At 39.9% G+C, this 25,282-nt stretch overlaps 3 protein-coding genes across 6 annotated transcripts; 1 reads left to right on the top strand and 2 right to left on the bottom strand.

The window, feature by feature from the left end:
- Positions 1–973, bottom strand: LOC5577209 (exosome complex component RRP40). Its single transcript, XM_001663253.2, has one exon. It carries the CDS (start codon positions 948–950, stop codon positions 24–26), a length of 927 nt encoding a protein of 308 aa, XP_001663303.2. The 5' UTR covers positions 951–973; the 3' UTR covers positions 1–23.
- A 55-nt stretch (positions 974–1,028) lies between these two features.
- On the top strand, positions 1,029–9,322 carry LOC5577210 (zinc finger matrin-type protein 5). The gene is made up of 3 exons (XM_001663254.2): positions 1,029–1,187; positions 8,002–8,139; positions 8,206–9,322. Exons 1-3 carry the CDS (start codon positions 1,061–1,063, stop codon positions 8,448–8,450), a joined length of 510 nt encoding a protein of 169 aa, XP_001663304.1. The 5' UTR covers positions 1,029–1,060; the 3' UTR covers positions 8,451–9,322.
- Positions 8,477–23,572, bottom strand: LOC5564530 (solute carrier family 12 member 9). 4 transcript variants are annotated; one of them, XM_021846062.1, is made up of 8 exons: positions 23,190–23,572; positions 21,365–21,736; positions 21,163–21,297; positions 16,009–17,632; positions 15,567–15,944; positions 15,184–15,280; positions 14,984–15,114; positions 8,477–9,692 (listed from the first exon to the last, which is right to left on the bottom strand). In XM_021846062.1, exons 2-8 carry the CDS (start codon positions 21,642–21,644, stop codon positions 9,494–9,496), a joined length of 2,844 nt encoding a protein of 947 aa, XP_021701754.1. In that variant the 5' UTR covers positions 21,645–21,736; positions 23,190–23,572; the 3' UTR covers positions 8,477–9,493. The 4 variants fall into 4 exon arrangements, with proteins under 4 accessions (XP_021701754.1, XP_021701756.1, XP_021701755.1 ...); XM_021846064.1 differs by lacking the exon at positions 23,190–23,572 and adding an exon at positions 21,856–21,876; XM_021846063.1 differs by lacking the exon at positions 23,190–23,572 and adding an exon at positions 21,819–21,837.
- Between the last annotated feature and the right edge of the window lie 1,710 nt (positions 23,573–25,282).

Here is a 25,282-nt window from a genome sequence, read left to right as displayed (position 1 = left end):
TTTAGGTTGATACTCCACTTTATCTACGAAAATCCAGCGACATAGCTGCCAATATCGTCACACAGCTCTTTCAACTCATCGTTTGATTTGAACTCGACGGCCAAGATAGCGTTCCCAACGGCAATAGTTTCCTTCACCGTTTTCCCCTTGATCCATATCCGTCCGTTCATTCCGGCGGCCATCTCGAAGGCCATTTCCTTTGCCAACAGATCCAGAAAGACACATTTCGGATTCAGAATCTTCCTCACCAGATTGATGCTACAGTTAAACACGAAGCCATCCTGCAGCACTCCTAACTTTCCCTTCTTCCCGTGCGAATCCACACAAATCAGTTCCGGTTCCAGGTCCCTGTTGGCTATGAGCAATCGGGCACAAATGGCATCCCCCACGTTCACGTCCGGACGGTTCTTCTTGGTGGCGCCTTCGAACGCTAGATAGGACAGCGAAGCCGGTTCACTACCGCCGATATCCACCCGGAAGATATCTCCGGCCTTCTGCGTTACAATACCCACCACTATCTCGCTCCGATTCGGGACATATCGCTTCTGATAACAATCGACCCAGAATGTGTTGGGGGTTTTCTTTCGCAGGACACCACTTTTGCACACCAGCACAGCATCGTCCCTGTCCTGGCGGAGTCCCGGTCCGAGAACTACCTTCTTGTTTGATTTGGCCATCTCTATGGCTTCCTCCACGCGGAACCCGGGCAAAACAGGAGCGTCTACCAGAGCGATCATCCTAGTGCTGTTATTTTGTTTTATAACTTTAAACTGTTCTTGATTAATTAAGTTATTCGTTATAAATTCTAAGCTGTTATTATTCACGTTGGTCGTTTCGCGTGGTCCTTGTTTACATCGCAATGCGATTACCGCTATTTTGACATTTCTACTCTTGATGATCATCATCGACGCGACGAAGTCATCAAGGTCACCGTCGAAATCTTCAATCATCGGCAAACGCTTCAATCAGCTGATGTTGCACTCGTTGCACTATTTATTTACTAAACAAATTGTGTGTGGAACATACGCTACGCATTTCATTGATTAGTGTTGTACTTTCAATGGGTAAAAAATATTACTGTGATTATTGTAAGACGCACATTCAACGGGACCCAAATATTGTACGTAAACACAATGAAGGAATTCCGCATCTCCGGAACCGAGCCGATCATTATGAGAGGTGTAAAGGTAAGAACAAAATTATAATTTTAAAATTTATTTACGATTAGGGCGGTTCAAAAGATCGTTTTTGCTCCACACTGCTTATCGGATTCTAAATTCTGAGTGCCCTTCAAAAACTTGAAAACAGTTGACAGCCACCGCTCGTGTACATCGGTCGAGTTTCTTTTCATCGCTTCGTTCAATTTGATTTTGTTGTTTTCGCCATGAGTGTGACGCGAAAAAACACCGTGGTTATTGATTTTAGCATCCTACCTGTACGCCCAGATGCTACTAAAATTCAGCAGTTCCTTGAAAAGGAGATTAAACTCGAGCTGAAAGATGTGGAAAACCTTCAGCTGCATAGTATCCGCAACTGTGTATACATCGAGGTTAAAGATAGTGAGACTGCGGCTCGCTATCAAAGCTTACACAACAATAAGCATTTGATCTTCCATGAAGACAAAGGCTTCAAAATACCGGTGTATGTCGAAAGTGATGCTGTGCCGGTTCGCGTTCATGATCTGCCACCGGCAATGAAGCACACAACAGTGATTGATTTCTTGCTGCAATACGGTGATGTGGTATCGGTTACCAGAGAGCGATGGAAACACTTCTTCCCGGGCGTATACAATGGCGTAAGGATCTTGTATATGCGCATCAAACGTCCAATTCCCTCCTACGTCACCATTTCGGGGCACGAGACTCTGCTCACTTACCCAGGGCAGCGCAAGTCATGCAGGTGGTGCCACCAAACGGCCCATCCAGGGCAGAAATGCAACAGCGAAACCAACTCAACTTCCACCAACACCGTTGCAAGAACAGCTACATCGGCCACCGAAAATCGACCCGTACTTAACCTCGACGAATTCCCTCCATTGGATCCAAAGCGATCAACCCCGGCAGCAATACCACAGAAAGAAGGCATACCAAAATCTGTACCTACGACAGCAGCAACTGAAACAATCGAACTTCATACGGAGCAGAAAGTGCACAATGACAACGACGGCGACGATGACGGGAACAGCAGCTCATCAGATACCATTGAAACAAGGAGCAAGCGGCGGCTGAAAACCAAAAAGGCAAACGAGCGAAAAAAAATTTGCTCCACCCAGGCTTCTCTGAACGACGGTCAACCTAGCGTTGATTTTCGTTTAAAGAGTAATGATATTCCTCTGGACAAGGACAAGTCCAAATGTAATTAATTACGAACTCAATGTGAAAATTGAAATTGTAATTCAAAGAAAAGATCGACTCCGTAAAGCCTTCTGGGCGTTTGAGTCTTTAAAATGAAGAATTAATAAAAAAAAAAAAAAAACTTGAACACACTTAGATGAAAACTGAGACTGTGGAAAAAGCCACCAATAATTGCATTATTGAATTATTCATTCAATCGGTCATAGTGCTTGCTCATGTGTTCTTGAGGGAGAGTATTGTACTGATACTGTTAGATGCATTTATCAGCTACAAATTTATCAAAGACACGTTTTTAAACGGACGCCTCAGTAATTAGTTAAATATCCCCGTAACTCGGGTAGATCACCTTTTCAAAATGCGTTACGAGGTAAGATCTACCATATTGTACTTTTGTTGTATCTGTTCTTGTTAATACTGTTAAGTTATGGTCGGAAGAGTATAAGAGAATAACAAGTCACTAAAATCCACCTATTTGTCCTAGATGATGAGAAGGTCGAAGTGGAAAAAATTACCCAATCAGCAACTGAAGCTGATTTCAATTCAAGAGACAAGTTCTTTCCGAGTTCAAGTGCTTATCTTTGGATATCTGAAAGATTCCGAATCAGTGGAGTAGCGGATTTCCTACATTCTAAAATTAGCTTCTTTTTTCAAGGAATCTAAATGTCTAATGCGAGTAAGTCTGTTCACAGTTACAAAAAAACGACTTTGAACCTTATTAGTAGAACCAATAATTTGATACGCTAGAGTAACGATGCATGGTCAAAATCAGTATCATTCAACCAGGTTAGTGGTCGTACCTGAATGAGGGGCGAGCTTTTGAGAGTTTAATGGTGACAAACTGTTTTCTCCAAAAGGTATAAGGTATAAATATAAAAGAGGCTCTATGCAAAATGGTAAAGAGTGATAATTGTACAAAATAACGACTACTTCATTATTTCTCAATAGTAATGGGGTAGAACGACATGCACTAAACAAAGGACACGGTTATACCACAAAAGATCAAAGAAAACTGGTCGCAGTGGTTTATCCCGAACAGAAACAGAATTAGTTTAATATTGGTGGGACACAGAATCTGAATTAGAATCGGATAAGTTGGTTTAAGCGCCATTGCTCGCTTTCTGAAATGAGAAAACAAATTGACCCTACCCTCTAAAATAGCCCTAACTGAATTGAAAATAAGTGCTTTCATTGGTCAAACTCACCAAATCCGATTCGAGCAAATGATTCCTTTGTCACGTGATTGGTCATCGCCAAGAGCAGCGCGCTGATGCTGTGTATGAAAAACAAGAGGTTCGAAGAGGTTTTCCCACATGTGTTGTACGAACTACAATCAACAGCACGACCGTTGAAGTGTTACCCCTTCGAATTAAGGTACGGTTTGCACAATGATTTTCGACCACTTTGGACGGGAAGCGTAAAATTGGACAATTAATTCTGGATCATAGTTATCACTCCTACACATGACACAACGATCATAGACGGAGCGGTTTCCTCAATTCAAAACGTATTTTTTCAACAACAGAAAGCACTAAATGGCACTATTTATATGCGTTTTCCTTAGAATCGGATAAGCTGTGTGGAGAAAAACGATATTTTGAACTACCCAACGACCCTACTATCCATCCACCCGGGAAAAGCGTGGAAAACCCTAGGATTCCAGCTAATATTTCGGTAATTATCAATACCGAAACTCAATACCTACTTATTTTATCGAGATGTCGACAAAACGAACTCGGTAAACATTTAGCGAAATCTCGGTATACAATTTACCGAGATTAGACGAAAGAATTGTCGAAGAGCAGGTACATCACACACCCTGTAGTGGAGATGTCTATGGGTAAGAATTGTAGAGGTAGTATTTTAAGTGAATGAATTGTAGATATCTTTACCCAGACAATGAATAAAAGAGGGGTGATGACGTGGTAGCGATATCAGTCAGTAGCCTGCGGTATGGAGGAATAGCCTTGTTTGTAGTCGTTTATTTCAACAAGAATTACTGAGATTCTAGCTGTTGGATTCTCGAAATACCGTCTACCGAGATCGATTTCCGAATGTATAGGCGAAACTAGAAAATGTTGGCAAGAAGTGCACGTTTTTTTTTTTTTTTTTTAGGCACTCCGTGCACTTGGCCACTCATTTTGCCATGTTTCCGTGTCGTCGTGTGAGGCAACAGCCTACAAAGAGGGTCAGTTTGTCTCAGTCACCATCTGATACTGACGGAGGATGAATGTGTTTCCCCAATACACGGTCCTTCGTGTGGCTGGACGGAGTTTGTTGTGTGGGGGGATTGGGAATCGACCCCATGACCTTCCACTTACGAAGCGAAAGCGTAACCTCGAGGCTACGGGACCCCCCAACGACTGCCTGATGACAACTCGTATTTCGCATCATGACTTTTTTTTAGTTAGTAGAGTGATTGTGAATTGTTTCTGGTACTTTGAATTAGAATTTAGTGAAAAAAAATTTGGTTTCCTGGGGAGATTCGCAGATCTTTCTTATTTTTTATACTGATTTCTGGTGAGATGCGTTGTAGACTTCAGACAGCAAAGATATTGAGCAGATTCGAAAGAGATCTCATTGATCATCATTGAGATTCATGAAAAACTACTATGTTAGCTAGAGGGTCTTGTTTCCCGGACTCGAAAAATCCCGGGATTCGGGATTTTATTTAAAAAATCCCGGGACAAAAATCAAATGCTACCAAAATGAGTTTAGAATGGATGAAGCGGGTATTGAAGCAATGTTTTGTCTAATAGAGCAGTTTCATAATAACGGAACCTGTTCTTGAAGGTTAAGTTGAATTATAATAGACAAAAACAATGCTATCTAAGATTTCATTCAACCATATTCCATCTATATGCAGTTGAAGTCAATGGGCATTTATTAAAGTTAATTTGAAACGAAAATCAAACGTGATGCATGAGGTATAGGTGATACCGATCACTCTCAAATATTACCAAATATCTAAAAATCTACTATCATGAACTTATTTACATTCTTGTGCATATGGAATATTCACATGCTTTTAAATTATTGACATGACAGCTACAGGCATGTTAGCCCCGGAAAAATGTAAGGTACACCGAGCAAACTAAAACGGTTACAAGAAGATGAAATGGCATTGGTCAAATTAGAATATGATGAAAAATTCAACCACCAAAGCTTTGTTGACAAATGGAACAAAACGTAGGGAAATCTCCTAAAGTTTATTGAAAATTACGTTACTAACATTCCAGGAAAATGTATAAGCATAAGTGGCCTCAAATCTCAATAAAAACGCTTATTGAGTAAGCTGAATGCAATAACTAAAATTCAATCTTGTATCAACAGTCCAGAAAAACATGAAGCTTGTTTTGTGCCATTATTAGAAAATAATACAACAGTATTTCCTTGTTCAACATGCAATTTCGGGAAATCCCGGGATTTCCGAAAACATCCCGGGATTCAGAATTTTTAAGATCCCGGGACAAGACCCTCTAATGTTAGCGCACATATTAGCGTTCATGGAATGATCTACTATCGGTCGGGACTTGTTTTAAGGAACGATTACGGAACACACTGTGCCCAAGGATTCTGGTTGCTTCTTCTTCATAGTAATGATGACTAGAACTGTAGTTTCACACTCGATTTGTTCTTTAGCGAATGGACTGTATTTCTGACTTGGACGGATAACAGTAATGACACGTGAACTATAGAATATAACTTGGACTAACAACGGTTTATTCTAACATGGAAATGGATCTATCTGCGCGCGCGTACTTGGAGAAGTTACTACGAGTCACAAGGACTATTGTCTAAAACTCTCTTTTATGGCGGATTTATAGGCTTCTTCATGACATACATTATTAGATGAGCGAATATAGCAGTCTTCTGGTTCAATAGATGAAAGGTATAATAGATTGTCAGATAGGCACTCATACATAAATCTTTTTCTTAACAATTCTCGCATAACTTCTGATCTCGCCCTAAAAGCCATTGGTAACCATGTGTGTAGCTCGTTGTTTCTGAGCATTTGAATGGATTTTCATGTTATTTAACAACGCTATGGGGAAGAAAGGATCAATATCTACCAGCCCGTGATGTTGGTTTGGATGCTATTTCTTTCATTTGCTCAGAAACAACGAACTACGCTCGTGGTTACCAATGGCTTTTAGGGCGTTATCTCAGAGTATGCGAGAATTCTCGGTTATGCCGACAACTGGTTGTGAAGCTGCTACCAATGTAATACAGTGTGACATTCTTATCCCGGATCATGAATTTGCATAAACATACTAGAAGGATAGATTTTGGGATTCCTTGCACAGATAGCTTCAGTTTTCTAAATAGTTGGCAAAAAAACTAATTTCCAAACAAACGAGAATCGAGACGATAATTGGCATGTTCCTATTTCAAAGTTTTTTTTTTTTTTTAATAAATTGAAAATGTAATTTATGGCATGGTATTATTAAGATTTTTGTAGAATCTATAGTAGTTTCATATCTGATTTGAGACGCCTTAAGGTTAACGAAGCCACACCTCAAATTTTCAAGAGCACAAGACTTGAGAACCAAACAAAGCTTCGCGTTGTAAATTTATTCCACTGGTCACTAACAGCAAGCAAGCAATTTGATTGATTTTCAACGCGATTTCAGATTCTCCAATCTTGTGCACTGAAAAATTCTAAGTTTGGCTTCGTTTTATAATCACCTTAAGGGGGCAGGATCCGTCATTGATTTCGGAATTTTCAAAAGCAGTTTTTTCGTTCAAAATGAAGAAAATTTATAGGAAAATGTGTTCACTGTATTCTATTCTCCAATCGCAATACAGTGAACACTTTTTCGTCGAATAATTTTCAGTTTTGAACAGAAAAACTGCTTTTGAAGTTTCGATGATGACGATGATTACGATGACGGAGCGTTGAGCGTTAAGGGAGGATGAAAATATCTTCAGAGAAGGCAAGAATAACTCGCCTTCTGGAAGGCGTCTTGACTCTCTGTGTAAATATTTCTGATTAACGTTTGTTTTACTTTTCAAAATTCTTCTTTTTCTTTTTGGCATTACATCGTCACTGAGACAGAGCCTGCTTCTCAGCTTAATGTTCTCATGAGCACTTCCACAGTTATTAATTGAGAGCTTTCTTTGCCAAAGTTGCCTTTTTCGGCAGGTACGATGATACACTATGCCCAGGGTCAAGGAAATTTCCATTACGAAAAGATCCTGGACCGACCGGGATTCGAACCCATACACCTTCAGCATGGCTTTGCTTTGCGCGGACTCTAACCACCAGGCTAAGGAAGGCCTTTTCAACATGTTATAGTTTTGTTTTACTTTGTATTACTTGTAATATTTTATTTTTTTTATTAGTTACAAACATCATTGGGGCTTAATGTCTGTTGATGTATAATTATATAAATAAACTTCCATCAAATACATCGTGATGATATTTTATAAAATAATTCATAAAACGACGATATCCTATGTCAATTCTAATAGCCATTCTCACTGTCCATAATTGAACACATAATCTATTCCATTTTATATAACTTCTATGCAACTATCAATATTCCAGCCTAATTTAACCTGAAAGTCGTATTACGAACTTTTATATAGATATAGCTTTTATTAAACAAATTATTAATATTTAAATTTACGTTTTCCATGATTTTAGATATTACTGAAATAGTTACGGAAAACATCGGGAAGAAACCATGTCGGACGGTGCTCAACTCGGAACAGTGCATTTTTGGTGCACACTGCCGATTCAGCCACTACACACCGGAACAATTGAATCGACTTCAACGAAAAGGTAACGCCGGTCGGAATATTATAGAGAATCCTGAAACAGACTCTAAACCTTTTATTTTGTTCGCAGCACAACGACAACAGCTTCACAGAGCCAAACGCCTAGCAGGAATTATTGAGAAGCTGGAATCCGCCGACGAAATTACCCATAAGTTCCTCGAAAAGCGATCTCAAAAACAAGTCAAAACGTCTAACGAATGCACCCAGTTTTGGACATATACGGAAGAGCAACTAGAACGCACAGATCTGCCACCATCGCTGCAGGAAATCGATCCAACCCAAATAGACTCCAGTAGCTTCACGGAGTGGGGGTGATATGGAATGAAAAGGGACAGAGCAGATTTTCCTATTAAAATATATGTAGACATCTATATATTGATAGATCCGTTACTATCTGTTGCAATCGGTATACCATCTCAAATATATTAAATACGCTTTTGTTCGGAGAGTTCCGTCCTTCTGGAGTAGTACGCTGAAATGTAGAGTTCCACAAAATGTTTGCTTTCCGGTCATCACAACTAGAGAATGATATATATTTTATTGTACGTTAATACCACATGCGTTGCTAATCTTTTTGCAGCGGTGATAGGATCGCTTAGTAAGTGCTAAATACTGCGATTCTTCTTTTCTAATAATTATTACCTAGTATATGCCATCAGAGTTAATACCAATCAGACACTTATTAGTTTTAAACCATAATATGTGTAATAAATAATAAAAATGCACTAATACGTGATGAGTCTCATGTCTTTAGTAGTATGCTAATTGGGAAGAGTACGCTAATCCTAAGCATTCACACTATTCTCAGTGTCCCCTTTCTATAGTGGGAGAAGATTATTATACAGCCTGTTAAGGTGTGATGATTTACTCGAGAATAAACAATAATTTGAAATTTAAAAATACAGTTTTCATACGTATTTTCGACAAAAGAACGATTCGTTCATTTTGTGAACTGTACGGTAGAAACTGCATTTTTAACTTTTGTTTTCGAAAACTGTTAAAATCTTACGTTTAATACCATATGGACGTAACTGCTATGACTGATTTCTCCTTTGAACGTTTTGCGAAATTCGATACATCTAGCATGCCATATTATTGACGAAGAAGTAATCGTTAACTGCAGTTACGCCCTTATGATACTAAATGCGAGAATTTCTGAGCTTCAAGTGTTACTATTTGGGATCTCATGCTCAACATAAACAGATATCAAAACCAATGTAGATTGGGTGTGTCTTTTAAAACCTAATGGGAACGGAAAAAACTATGCTTAAATGTTCCTACGGGCCGATTGACGTGTGTAGTTAGCACCTTGCAAGCATCGGGGAAGAATGGTAGCTGTGGTGGTAGTAACAATCCGTTTACAGCGTAGTGGACATCACAGAGTTGATACCGTGGACCAATATCGTCGGTGGCAAGTCGTACGTCAGCTCGGTGAGGAGATCCAAATAGTGGTGGCATTTTTCCTTGTAGTCGATCGTCGACAGCTTTGGTGGCGCCGGCAGGTACATAAATGTCACGGCCGTAGCGTTCGATTTATCACGGATGATTTGGTTGACTCTGGAAGGAAATTTTTGGAAATTAATATGGGTTGGCTGCTAACATAAACAGAGGTGGTTATTTCTATAGCTGTTATTATACCCAGTAAATTTCTTTGGAAAATTCTTCTAGGAATTAAATTTTACTTGCTCAATAAGTTACAACTGCAATTTATTAGGGAATTTGTTCGAGTAGTACAATTATGTCAGAACGTTTTAGTGCAATTCTTTCGAAATTGCAGCAGTGATTACTCTAAAAAATCTATCAAGATTCCTCCAAAATATATTTTTTTCTCCAAAGCATTGTTAGAAAAAGATTTTTGCCATAAATTCCTCAAGGGATTCGAGGAAATCCTTTAGAAATTTAACTGTTCAATTTTTATAGAAATTCTAACAGAAATGACTCTAAGAATTTCTAGAAAGATTCGTACAGTAATTTCTCTTAGAAGTTCTTAGCCCTCTCTTTCACATGGTAGCTCCAAAGTTACCATAGATTTCCGACGAACATGTGAGACAAACCGAATCAGATCAATACTATGCAATGATCACTGGAACATAATTCATTAATACCCATAAGTTCAATCCAATAGTCAAATCACTACTTCAATACTGAAACTATTGATAAACAATCAATTTACTACTAAAAACAGCTAATGTTTTTTTAACTAATTTCTGTTAGCTTATTTGCAACATTGTTTGTTCAAGCACTATTCAAAAAGAAGAAATAGTCGATCGAGGTCGTGAGAAAGAAAGGGTTAAAGAATGTATTCTGAATTATTCGCATAACAGTCCCATGTTCTACGGGATTTCCTACGTACATGGGGCTGTTGTGCGTATATGGGCAGAATACTTCTTCAAGCTTCTCAAGAAATACCTCCAATAGATCCTTTCCAAGCATGTATCGAGAAATTGATCCTGGGACTTCACCACGATTCTTAAGACAAGTAAGAAAATTCTTGCGAATATTTGAACAGGAAACGTTTGGAAATTTCTACTTAGATTTCTTGGAGGGTTACCTGACAAAAAATTCTCGTTTAAAAATGCTCAATAGTTTTCTACAAAGACCCCAGAAATGAAAAACCCTTCCAGTCGTCGCACGGTTGATCACTACCAGAAGCACCGCGCTGATGCGAATTGTGCGAAAAGTGAGCTTTTAACGAAGGGACGATTCAATTGTGATGGCCATCGTTTTTCAGGATTTCTCGACCCCCTTCCCAGCTCTGTCACGCTTTTTCCAATGCCTTATATAGGTACTGTCACACTTTCGTAGACCTCGCCTCCTCCCTCAAATGATGGACGTCATTTTTGAATGATCCCGAATTTATTACACAATACGACAGCGCGACTACTGAAAAGTTAAGAGCGTTCTTCCAGGTAAAGAAATTCCTGGGATTTCTTCGAGGAAATTGTCCGGGAATTCTGTCTGGGATTCTTTTAGAGATTCCTGTATGAAATCTTCTGAAATTATTTTAGTGATTCCTTCTATAATTTCTCAGGAAATTATTCAAGAGATTTCTTCAAAATCTTGTGGCAAATTTCAGGTATTAAAGTTATTTTTATGAAAAAAAAAACAAACAAAGGTTTAGAATTTTAAAGCATCTACAATGATTCTTTTGGTTTTATTAGGTGAATACTAAATATCTTGAAAGAATTTCTCCAGAAATAGATTCAGGAGTTCCAGTTTTAGGGATATCTCCAAGGATTCTTGCAGGAAATTGTTTAGGACATCTTCCATGCATTTAACTAAGGTTTCATCAAAATATAGTGCGGATATTTTAACAGTATTTCAACATTTATAAAATTGCTCTGGAAGATTTTCCATGGATTCGTTCAGCAATTACTTCTACGAGAATTCGAATTAATTCAGGAATCTCGCTAAGAATTCGTTAACTGATCTCTTAGAAAATCCTTCTATCAATATTCAGGAAAATTCCTCCAGGAATCTCTCCAATTATTTCGCTACAAATATCTCCAATAATTTCTCTAAAAATATCTCCAACAATTTCTGTCTCTTGGACAATTCCTCCAGGAATCTCTCATGAAGGGTTCCTCCAGGAAGCCCTTTTGGGGATTTCTCCAGGAATCTCTCTTGGAGAATTCCTCCAGGAATCTCTCTTGGAGAATTCTTCAATCTCTCTTGGAGAATTCTTCAATCCTTTAGGGATCTCTTGGAGAATTCCTTCAGGAACCTCTCTTGAAGAATTCCTCCAGAAATTTCCAGAAATCTCTCTTGGAGACTTCCTCCGGTAATCTCTTGGAGATTTCTTCCAGGAATTGCATTCCTCCAGAAATCTCTTCGAGAATTCCTTCTGAAATCTCTTCGAGAATTCCTCCTGGAAACTCTTGGAAAATTTCTCTAGGAATCTTTTGGAGAATTCTTACAGGAATCTCCTGGGGAATTCTTCCAAGAACCTCTTGGAGAATTCCTCCAAAATATCTTGAAGATTTACTCCATAAATTTGAAGAATTCCTCCGGGATTCGCTTGGAGAATTGCTGCGTGAAACTCTAGGGGAATTCCTCCTTGAATCTATTGGAGAATTTCTCTGAAATCTCTCTTGGAGAATTTCTATGGGAAATGTGGGTCGCGACCTCCGTGATCCTGATCTCTGGTGTGTCGTAAAAAAGCACTAATTTGCATGCGTCTCTTCGAATTATGCCAGCCAATTTGAAGTTATGTATTACTCCGTCTTTAACTGATCTATTAGCTTTGTATCAGTTGCTACTAAGCGTCAAGAATCTTCTGTTCAAGGGGTTATTAAGTCGAAATATCGAATAAATGACAGTTGTTAATGATAGTTGTGAATTCACATTAAGAGCTGCTCATTTTTTAAGTAAGAAGGCTGAACAGGTAAACTGTTTACATGGGTTTATCTTGATAAATTATTACTTGTCCTGGCATTCTAGTTGTTATAATTCTACATTAATTTATTTCTCATAAAAATGATCAATCTGATTATGCAAGATTATTTATCGGCATTGAAGACTTTCAAATATGGTTAACATCGCCTTATTCGGCAGAAAGGATCGCCGTAGCTTCTGTAAAACCGTTTGATAAACCGTGAAAGCAAGCATAGTGGTAATATGCATGTTTCCCGAATGTAACACTGAGAATTTATATCTAGGTCTGATCTTTTTTGAATTTTACTTTATGATTTTGTTCAAAAGTCTTACAGATTCTCCGGTGATTCTTTATCGAACGTTCAACTGTTGAGATTTCGATGTAATTTCACCGGAAATCGAATGACCTACAAAATTCATTTATTCACAAATTTTCCCTGTTGGGTCGCGGATCAGACGCTTAAAGCCAAGTGGGTCGCGTACTCGCAAAGTTTGGGAACCTAACTGCTCCGGGGTTCTCTTCGAGAATTCCTCCGTGAAACTCTTGGGGAATTCGTCCGGGAATCTCTCTTGGAGGATTCTTTCGGAAATCTCTTGGGGAATCAGTCCGTGAATCTCTTGACGAATTCCTTCATGAATCTCTTGGAGGATTGCTTCGGGATTATCTTGCAGAATTCCTCCGTGAAACTGTTGGAGAATTCATAGGGGAATGTCTTGGAAAATTTCTCCGGGAATCTCTCTTGGAGAATTCCTCCAGGAATCCCTTGGGAAATTCGTTCGTGAATATCGAAGAGTTCTTCCGGGAATCGCTTGGAAGATTGGAGAATTCCTCCGTGAATCTAATGGAGAATTCTCCCGGGAACCTCGTGGAGAATTCGTCCGGAGATCTTTTGGAGAATTTGTACAACAAATCTCTGGAGAATTCCTGCAAGATTTTCCAGAAGATTTTCTTCAGGAATCGATTGAAGAATTTCTTCTAGAATCCCTTGAAGATTTTTCCGGAAATAGTTCTTAAAGAGTCTCTCCATAAACCTCTTGCAGAATTACTCTAGGAATCTCTTAAAGAATTCCTCCAGCAAACACTCTTGGAGAATTGCTTCAAAATCTCTTGGAGAACTTCTACAGGAATCTATCGAAGGATTTTTCTCCAGATATTCCAATTTTCTTTTATTTTTGCGTCAATTGGAGGTTTTTTTCTCGCGCTGTAATCCTACCGAAATGGAGTGAACACTGAAGTAACATATTGAATAACCTCTGCAAATACAGTTTCAATCTCTCATAGAATTCGTTGAAACTCTTGGGGCATTCGTCCGGGAATCTCTTGGAGAACTCCCCCGAAAATGTCTCTTGGAGAATTCCTTCATCAATTTTTTGGAGATTCCTGCAAGATTTTCCCGATTTTTTTTAGGAATCTTTTGTAGAATTTCTCCATGAATTACTGGAAATATCTCTTGATGAATTCCTCCATAAACCTCTTGGAGAATTACTTCAGGAATCTCTTGGATAATTCCTCCAACAATCACTTAATTTTTTTTTTCCAAAATTTCTTGCACAACTTCTACAGGAATCTATCGAAGGATTTTTCTCCAGAAACCTCTTCGAGTATCCTCCAGATTTTTTTTTCTGCGTTAATTAGAGGTTTTTTGAAACCTGAGTGGATGTGTTTTGTTTTTGCTGCCACGTTTTATCTCGGCTCCTTATTTTTTTCAATTTTTTTCTAATTTGGCCGATGAGAATATCAGCGTTTTTCCTTCCTGTTTTACAGGTGTTTGAATCGCTTTTAAATAAAATATTGTGGAAAGGTAAAACTGGCAAACATCAACTTCGATGCGGAAGTGTTTGGATCCCACTTTATGAATTGCGGCGAATTACAGAGGAGCTTAGAAAGAGGAATTTGGTGAGTTTGTTCTAATCAGCAGCGCATGATCGCAATGCGTAAATATTACATTTGTCGGTCAGAACGTCTACCAAACCTATCCCATAGCACTACCCTTTCCATCAACATTCACAACATCCCGTAACACCCATGAGAGGTCGTAGAGTTCTCTGCATCTTTTTTAAGGAGGTGTTCAATTGATCATCCTTTCCCATTCCCCAGCTTTCTCGAGGACGTGGTCAGGACAGCTCTCGACTGTTGGAGGATGCGTCAATCTTGCCTAAGAGTTAGAGGTTAGTCCCAAATTTCTGACTTTGGTAACGGACGGCAGAGAGGCAATCCTCATACAATGGTCTAGGACTGTACCACCTACGAATTTGTGTTTTTTAAGGAATCTCTTGGAGAATTCAATGAGGAATCTTTTGAAGAATTCATTCAGGAATCTTTTGTACAATTCGTCAAGGAATTTCTTAGAAAATTTTTCATGTAGAATTGCTCCCAAATCTCTTGGAGAATTCCTCCAGGAATTTATTGAAGAATTTCTCAGTATTCCTCCCATCTCTATTGGAGTGAACACTGAAGTAACATATTGACTCACCTCTGCATATACAGCTTCGAGCGATTGATATTTTCTTCCGTCATCACTTGGTTGCTATCGCTCTGGCTGGTGAACTGCTTCAGAATGTTGCGATGCCGTGGAACATCCATGTCCTTACCCCACTCCGGAATCTACAAATGGGGTTAGGAATGTTATTTTTTGTCCAAATAAGTGCCAGTACGGCCATTAACCGCAATTACCTGATGTATCGAAGCGGAGATCCTCAGCGATTTGAGCAGAAGACTCAATCGATGCTCGGCCGGTCGCTCGAATGGAGCGCTGTTCATTTGGAAAGTACTGTTAGTGGTTGCGAGAAATAAAAGTTCGCCGCGATCCAACACATTCGAGAGCGGTCCCATTTCGGAATGGTTGCGTGAAGATTGACATACAGTACACAGAGACCCGGATGGAAAAATTTGGCGTTTTGTGCAAACCGAAACATGGCGGATGGTGGATAGGGCGCGCACGTACAGAATGAAAAATAGAAGACACAGAAGAACAAAAGACACATCCAATCAACGTCACAGGACAGAACAATTTGGCGTAGAACGATGTTAGGAGTTGAAATGGCCGCAACACTTACCTGGGTTCCGGCTGGGGATCCGACTCACACAGAAAGACGCGCAACTCCAGGCGCTTCCACACTGGTAGCATATTGATGATACAGGCCAGCTGCATCATGAACTGGGACACCACGTCAAAGGGGTCATCGTTCTTCGGCTCAAAGATGTTCACCGGCCAAACGTCGATGTAGCGGATGTGGTTGCTGCGTGCGATCATTTGCTTGTCCAAGCGGTGGAAATGCCGGCACAGGCAGATGTTCTTCTTCATCCGCAGCACGTCGTCTATGATCTGGACGTAATCCGTAGGAAGGAGCGACTTCTGCTCGCCACTGCGCCGGAATGGGAACAGTTTGATACCGTTGTCGTCGAATTCGGACGTTTTGTACGGGGAGTTTTCACTGTAAGAAGTAGGAAAGAGAAATTAGTTACCGAATTGAACTGTCTGAAGGGCGAAGAACTCACTGTTCGAAAAAGTCTTTGGATTGCTCCTCGTCGTAGAATCCGAGAATGATGGTGTTCGGTTTCATCGCGCCTATGCCGGAAATTCGAATCAGATGTTGGATTCCTTCGCGAACGCTTTTGGATAGGGTCAATTCCACGAAGGCTTTAACCTTCATGTGATCGATGAGGGACAGCCACTGGGTGTATTCTTCGATGGTTGGATCGTTGGAGGAGTCGTTTTCGGAAAATTCTCCCACTTTTACGTGACCAATCACGTACAATCCGCCCTTCTTCATGTCGTTGACGAAATGAATCAGTGGGCAGCATGACCGTGGGCTCGAGACAAGGAGAAGCATTTGCGGGCGCCAAAATTTGACGTGATCTTTGCGGGAGTCCAGCATTAGGAGGTATTTCCGTACCTGATGGAACATGAGGGCTTGCGAAATCGAGCCCCACTGAGCTCCTTGGGATGCCGGGGAGAAGAAATGCAATGCAAAGACTAACAGTAAGCAGAGGGTCACACTGCAGGAAGCGTAGATGGGATTGATGACAAACATCATCACTCCGGTTCCGACCATGCCGATGAAAGCCGTGTGCCAGGTGAAATATTTGTACGTTGGCCGGAAGTTGGGCGCTCCAGTGATTTCAATTCCCAGGCAAGCAAGGTTGGTAGCCAAGTAGGACAGCATAAAAAGGACGGAGTTGATTTGAGCAATCGTATTCAAAGAACCGATCAGCAGGATTGCTTCTACTAAGGCCCAACTGGCAATTACGGCGGCAATCGGGTTGTTCTTCAGCGTTCCTTTAACAACGAAGTTCAGCAGTGATCCGAATACTTTGTCTTTGGCTAATGCTTCCAAAACCCGACTAGAACCGATTAAGTTGCTCAAGCCCGTCGAAAAGGTGGCCGTCAGGATTCCGATTGTTACGAATGTCGGCCATAAATTGACCGGTCCTAGGAATAGGAAGTTGTTCTGTAACAAGAAGGTGGATGTAGTTGCGGCCATCAACACGGATAGAGCTATGTAGCATAGGAATGTAAAGAGAACAGCCGACAGAGTTCCACTGGGAATGCTACGAGATGGATTCTTCAATTCGCCAGACATGTTGGCTCCAGCCATAATTCCTGTAACGCCGGAGAACAGCACACCGAAAACCACTGCAAAGTTGACTGCGTTACCACTAGATGTGTAATCTTGTCCGTAGTGGCTATAGAGATTCGAGGCTAATGTGGTCATGTTGAGTCCGGTGTAATTCCCTAATGCTTTATTGGTCGCGTTCTGGACCAAACTGTTTTCCACAGGAATCGCCACTTCCATCGGTCCCATCGATAAGAAGCTTACATACGTCGATAGCAAGCAAACGACCACCACTCCCAAAATCATCATCGATGTTTTGGCGAACATTTCCGCACCGATCAGCACAACCAGCAACATCACGGTATTGATGGAACTGCAGTACAAGAATCGCCACCAACGACCGTCCGGGATGGAGCCCACATCACCTCCATCCGTGGGACCGAAGTTCTGAATCAATCCTTCGGCGCATCCGGAAATCGCCAAACCACAGCCAACGATGTTAGCAAGGAAAAACAAGGTGCCGATCGATCCTCCGAATTCCGGGCCCAACGTACGACTTATCATAACTGCAAGGAAAAGTAAACTCATGTCAGAGATTCGATCTAATTTCATGCTTCTTCGAATTAAAATCACATAAAATGATATTTTTTATGATTAAAAGAATACAATTTCAACAATTTAACATCGCATCTTGGCCTTCAACTCTTAGTTCCTTATCTAAGTCCAGACTTCACATCAGCATCCAGGCAATACTCTCTCGTCGTTGTTCCGACTCCGACCTCGTCCACATTCTGCCTCCCAGGGAGGCTTCCGTCTCCCTGTCCACTTAGCCTTTTTTCCCACGATCTCTTTAAAAAAAAGCGTCTCAAACGGACATTTTTTTCGGAATCAGTTGAAATATTTGTGACCGTTTTTCAAAAGTAAATTGACTGTGATATTGATTATAGAAAATCAATAGAGTTCTGAATCGTGCATGAAAAGAATGGGTTAAACAAAAGTATGAACAGTGCTTTGGTTAACATCTTGAATTCCTAACCCGAAGCAAACTGGAATATGCTGTAGTTCACATTTTTTTTTCCTATATTCTGATAGTACCACTTGTGGAATTCCGTGGCGGGCAAAATTTTCTTTGCAGACAGCGACAACGGATTCTATGGTAAGTTTTCAAAATGTTGATCTCAAAAAAGATGGTCCACCAAAAACTTACGCTGCCAACCTTCAATGCGGTATCACAACGTCTAGTAAGCCGATAGGCTCAAAATTGGAACTGTATATAAAAATATATTGAAGTTTTATCGGCAAGCATATTATGAAAATCATTTCAAGAACTTTGAAGTTATGGAAAATATTACATTTCGAGAAAAAGAACAGAAGTTTAGAATTGAAATATTTTCGAAAATTGAATACCCACTTTGCATGTACAAAACGAATGTTTCTACAAATTTGCATAGTTATAAAATAAAAACATGGGAAATACATGGTTTATCCTGATATGTTTCTTTTACGTATTTGAATCCCCTGAATAGAATCTCAATAGAGTGATTCAAAAAAGTAAATTTGAGTATTGTTCATTTTAATACCGCCCTGAATGCTTATCTTTCAACTGATACGCTTATATCGAATACCACTTGTAGTCTCGTATAACCTATGATATCGCCCTAAAAGCTATTAGTAACCGCGTGTGTAGTTCGTTCTTTATAAGCAAATGAATTAACAAAGTTAAGAACTATCACCACTGGTAGATAGATGATCGTCTCTTCATCGTAACATTGTTAAATAACGTGTAAATCCATTCGTTTGCTCATTAACAACAAGCTACACACTTGGTTACCAATGGGTTTTTGGAACGGGATTATTCTAGTAGTTTTCTTCAGTGTCAGTTACTCGCACTCAGTAATTTGCGAGTAACTAGCACTGAAGAAGACTACAAGTGGTAATCGAAATACGCGTATCTGTCGAAAGATAAGCAATTCGAACGAAACTAAAAGGTACAATATTCAAATCTACTTTTTTGATTATTTTTAAAATATTCAAGAATAAAATTTTGTACGTTTTTGTTAAAATGGTCGGGTTTCGTTACTGTTCACGAAAATATAGCCGTTGCCTAGGTTTGGTACAAAAACTGAATTGTATCTATTTACGTATTTTTTTTTCAGTGGTCTGATGATCATTTTGGTACCGAAAAAGGACCAGAATATCCATTTATTGTTCATGTTCATCTTATTAGCACAAACATCCAAAGATTTTGACGTCTTTCCTTTGGTCTTACATACAGTCACTCTCTTCTTGTTTGAACACTGACAAAATAATATTTTTTCTCGATCAAATATCAAATAGTTTTATTAGGGTCACATATCTCCGAATTTTTTTGAACTATCCTTTGTTTTAATATGTACTAATAAAATTTTGTTATTTTTTCCTGTAATGCGAATTATTTCTTATTTTTGTTGATTTAAAATTCAAGAATCCATCATTCAATCATCAGCAGTCATCAAAAATGAAAAAAACAATTCTTTCGTTCAAATTAAAATAAAATCCTCATAAACATTTATCATCACAAACCATATAGCAAGTGTAATGCAATAATAGATTTGATTGAACATTGCTTAAATTTTGAGCAAAAAAAAAACTGGTTTTGAAAATTTGTAAAACGATGATGGTTATTTTCCTCTTAAGGGTTTATTCAAATATTACGTAACGCAAAATTTACCAATTTTAGACCCCCTCCCTCTCCCACGTAACAGCTTTTGTATGGGAAATTTTAATTTTTTTATGGACCGTAATACTATGCAAGACCCTCTCCCTCCCCCTGGTGCGTTACGTAATATTTGAATGATCCCTAAATATCTAGACGGTTACACGCAGCGAACTGGACTATCGAATTTCATACATTTTGCCTTATGAAAGGTGGAACGATTATTGCAATACGAACGCTTCATGTATCGTTTCAGCATCACTCCACATCAAGGCGTCGATAGGCGCGTGGTTTACGCTCGGACCTATCGATCGCAAGGTTCTTGATTGGATTCCAGGTTGCCGCGAAAACATTGTTTGTTTTCAAATTCTGGTTTCATAAGGCAAATTTATGAATTTCAATCCGATTTCTTGTGGCGAATTTTCATAAGGGGTTCCTATGTTTATCGATAGTCCATTTGCCTGAGTGTACAATGCTGCCCACCGATCAAGCACTATCTACCTGTCATGTTCGATTGGATCTGATAGTTCTATCCGCCAGACTGTGAATAGATTGACTGTACTCTTACATAACAGTTTCGAAAAATTGTGTCGAATTGCCCATATTGGTCACTTCTTATGAACCGATTCCGTGTGGATCGTAAGCGGCCCCTAGACTACATGTTTCACTTCGGCTGCTATCGGCTACCGAGGTCAAACTGAGCAGGATGATGTGGGAAAATATTGGAATACATGATCAAACTTTCCTGATTTCTCCTTAATATTTGCATCAATATCAACTTAATATTTACATCAATATAACACTCAGACGACAGCAATATACTGAGGAGTAACATCAATTCATCAATATATTGATGTCAGCTAGGGGTCGCTATACTTCACCGAAATGTTCAGAAAATGTTCTCCTTCAGAATTTTCTCTTTTTTAGAAACGTTTTATGTAAAAATATCGATCAATAGAATAGAACTGATGTGAATTACACGCACAAAACTAGAATGGAAACTTACTATTCCGATGTTCTGTTCCGGGTTTCCAGAATCGAGTCCGAATATGGACATGATATTAGTATGTCTATTCATAGTCCACGTGATACCTATTCAACCACATATGAACGGTTTAGATTACTTGCATAACATGTCGTCAAAGCCATAGAAATGAAGTTTACCCAAGGCAAATGTCCAGACTAAGGTTAAGGGATTAGCGTTAAAAGATTTGAAATTGATTTTGTAATAGAAAATGCATCTGCAAGTCGCTTGTGCCACCTTTATATTGGCTCAAACTTGAACAGAAAACCTTTTCATATGATTTAAATTCAGAAGAGCACACAAATTTTAGGTTTTGGATACACTCGGAATTTAAGCGGCACCCTACTGTTCCCGCATCAATAGTATTTAATACTCACAATAGACTCCACCGCCCTCAACAGCCCCATTCGTTGAGATAGCGCAGACAGACGAAACGGTAAACAACAAAATTACATAAGCTATCACGAACTGCAGCAGCGTAACATACAGACCGGCATTGCCAACGATGAACCCTACAAACGAAATATCAATTCATTATTCACAATTCAATCAAACATCTACACTCTTAATGGCACCTACCGACTCGAATGAACACCAATGCACTGAACATGGAGAGCGCCACCGGGCAGAACACCCCCGCGAATGTCCCCAGCGTCCGACCGGAGTGGACGTCCGCCTCGGAGATGCTTCCGAATTCGACATATCCGGCGGGGTCATTGCGCTGCGCCGCCGGCTGGAACAAACTGCCGAATTGGCGCATCAGCCGGGATGAGCCGTTCGCTGCCCCCGTAATCGGAGAAGATTCCGACGATTCCACCGGATCATTGTTGGTACTGCGAGTGTTGTTGGCCGCTATCATTCTTTACCAGAATAGCGGCGGGCGATTGACCTGCACCGCCCGGCGATGACGTGGATGGATGGAGGGGGTCTGCAGGCGGTTTGGAATGAGTGCTGGAAATAGAATGACGATTATTCAGACGTAGGCGTTTGATTTTGATGGTATTTTAGGCGATTGATGACACAATCTAGTTACTTAGCGAGAGACGCCCTCAGAACGCAAACAGACCAACCTGCGTGAAATGTCGAACAATTCAACCGAAGAATGGACTAATGATTCATCACTCTAGTGCAGTGGTTATCATATCGTGATCCCCGGAGCATTTTGTGGTTTTGTAAGATTTGGCTCTGCGACACCTTATGAAATTTCTACGGATGCGTTTTATGCACATCTATCTTTCACAGTAGACCAAAACTGCGCTTGATTTTACCATGTCTGTAGTCGAAATCAGATTGATGAATATGGTTTCTGTCAAATGTACCAGTAATATGAGGTACTATAAACATAGTAATTTGATCTGAAAAATCAGCTAAAATAGTAGTTTTTACTACAGAATTTTTCCCGTGTAGTTTTTCTATTTGCAAATCTATATGATTAACGCTTTCTTAGTGGAGGTGTGTTCAATAGTGGAGTTAGTGTGTTTTTACATGTGTCGCACTAATATATTTTTCTATGACGTACGATACGAAAATGATACAAGCAATCTAATAATATTCATGAAATATAATCATCTTCTTCTTCTTCTCGGCATTACGTCCTCACTGGGACAGAGCCAGCTTCTCAGCTTAGTGTTCTTATGAGCACTTCCACAGTTATTAACTGAGAGCTTTCTTTGCCAAACTTGCCATTTTCGCATTCGTATATCGTGTGGCAGGTACGATGATACTCTATGCCCAGCGAAGTCACAGTGCTCCGCAAGCCGAAAAGTATAAAAAACCCTATTCTAATGTAAAACTATCGAGTTCGATATGCGATCACTATGCACAGATGCTTTTTGCAGACGCAAAACCGCGGTCACCACTACCGCAATCGATGCAGGAGTAAAAAAATATAGCCGCAGCATTTACACACTAGCACGCATTACGGCATCGAAGAAAATTGATGTGAAACGGAAACTCAGAAGCATTAGATTGAAAGTTAATCCGTGAATGAAACATTATTGAGAGCATCAATCGCAGATTGATTGGAAAATGTATGTCAAGAATCTTACAAGTTACAACTAGTAATGAATGTGTTTTCGCCCCAAATTTGTCTACAAGTTCTTGACCTTCGACCTATTTAAGCCTATTAGCATCACCAAGAACACAAGCTGATAAAGTTGAAGAACAACCAGCTGTTTTGCAAAAACTACCCATAAAAAATGACGCGGACACTCTTTTTATGTGCTCGATCGCCCAAGTGCTGTTTATTCTTTATGATGATTCACATCAGAAGAAAAACGGAATACCTACTTCTACAAATACTGCAAAATACACTTCCCCATTAGCCCTTATCAGCAGCAATCGATTTTACAAACAAAATTCTGTTTCCCACAATGCCAAACGACTGCACGGGTTATTTACATACCTCTAGCGTTACGCCTCCTCACTTTTTCTTCTTTGTTGGCTCTTTTCGACGTTGCGATTGCTCATCGAAATTTAATTACCACCCCGCCGCAGTCTCGTCATTTGCGAGGCTCAGGCTTCATTTTCCGCATTAAAAACTCATCAAATACAGCACAGACACACAAAAATCACGCCGAATTAGCGAGCACAACACCAATGTTTTTCACGGATTCTCGATATTCATTGAATTTGCGAATTTCAATGATGGGACGACCCGCGGAACTTCCACTCGCGGTTCGGGAGGGAGGAAACCAAAGGCGAAAAACGCGCAGACAAAATAACCGTACTTTGCGATACAAAAGCCAGCGGACGAATGATGGGTGACAACAAAATTTTTACTTCTTTTTTTGCACTGCTTTTTCGTTCGTTGTTGACGTTGATGAGGTGAAGCACAGTGTGAAGGCGCCTAATCAGCTGATTCAAGCGTTCCCTGGCTCTGATGTTGGCAAACGCTTCCATTTCGCTACAAACACGTTTCTGAAAGCGTGCGAGCATCCTTTCTCGCGTCACAATACAAAGGGCCAATCCCCAGATTCCCCGTGTAGCAAAGATGCCCCGCATAGCTAAAAACGCGCTGATAGGTTGTTCAAACCAAGATTTCTAGATACCTTGGTCCAAACATTATGTAAAACATAAGGCATTTGATAACTGTTTATGTTGTTGTAGTCTATAGGCCTCTGCACTGTTTTGATTTTGTATGGGATTTTGACGTTTACTGGCCTTGTTGTTTACACAATTTATGGAAGAGTGAAAGAGAGAGGTTGCGTTTTGTGCAGAGCCCCATTTCTCGCGTGACAATTCAGAAGGGCCAATCCTCAGATCGTTGACTCTGAGAAAATTCGATTTGAATATTATTCACCACATTTTCAATTACTATTTCTCAGTACAGCGGGGATTCGCTGGTTGAAACATAACTGCCTTCCATCTAGCGAATCCGAACCATTAGTTGGAACGACTGACAGCTGGTGAAAATGCTCCAGACTCACGCAGCTTGAGAACAAATCGTCACGATTCGCACATTTACATGCACATTTGTTCTATATATGGAGACTTCAAAGCGACGGTGCTCAGACGTCAAAGTTAGTTTGACATCTACTCTTGACATTCGAGTGCTTTTCAGTTGAAACATTTTCCAACCAGCGAACATCCAACCATCGAGTCATTCCATGTAGCGGCGCTCCAACGAGCGAATCCCCACTTATTCAAATCAATCAATGTGATTTCTTGCTCGTTGAGTGACGATTTACTATTACTATACGCTTATAATCGATTTTATTCTGAAAACTGATAAAAATGTGGAAAAAAGGATGAGTTTGTTTAAATGCTTGACCCATTTTAGATTTTCAACAAGGCATGGGCCTTTTTCATTGACGAAATTGAATTTTATTAGACTGCTTGGCCCAAGACTAGGCCTTTTCGGTTTTCAATGAATGAGCAAGAGAGAGTTATTGGCCTCTCACCATGCTAAGGCCAATGACAGTTTGAGAAATTTTCCGATTGCAGGCTCTCTTGATTAAGCGAGAACCGATCATTGGCTTTTTCGAGCGGAGGCCAATGAATGATTTCTCGCATACTCTGAGATAACGCCCTAAAAGCCATTGGTAACCACGAGCGTAGCTCGTTGTTTCTGAGCAAATGAAGGAATAAGCATCCAAACCAACATCACGGGCAGGTAGATATTGACCCTTTCTTCCCCACAGTGTTATTAAATAACATGAAAATCCATTCAGATGCTCAGTAACAACGAGCTACACACATGGTTACCAATGGCTTTTAGGGCGAGATCAGAAGTTATGCGAGATTTGGAAAAAAGCGGTTATTTGCCGTTTTGAAAATCGAGTTTATAACGTTAAGTTTTATGATTATGTTTACAATGTGTGCATAGTTTGTGGTTGTTGGGAGATGCTATCGAATGGTATCAAAACGCGATTTGTTTACAATTTGGCCCTTTAGAATAGGGTCCTAATGCCCTGTTCCAATTTTAGTGCCAAACGCTGAAGTTTAGGTCAAAACCACATGTTTACTCAATTTTCTAATGTTTTCCATTGGAATAAG

Source organism: Aedes aegypti, chromosome 2, assembly GCF_002204515.2.
Source record: "Aedes aegypti strain LVP_AGWG chromosome 2, AaegL5.0 Primary Assembly, whole genome shotgun sequence".
NCBI lineage: Eukaryota > Metazoa > Arthropoda > Insecta > Diptera > Culicidae > Aedes > Aedes aegypti.
This window is presented reverse-complemented; position numbering and strand designations above follow the sequence as displayed.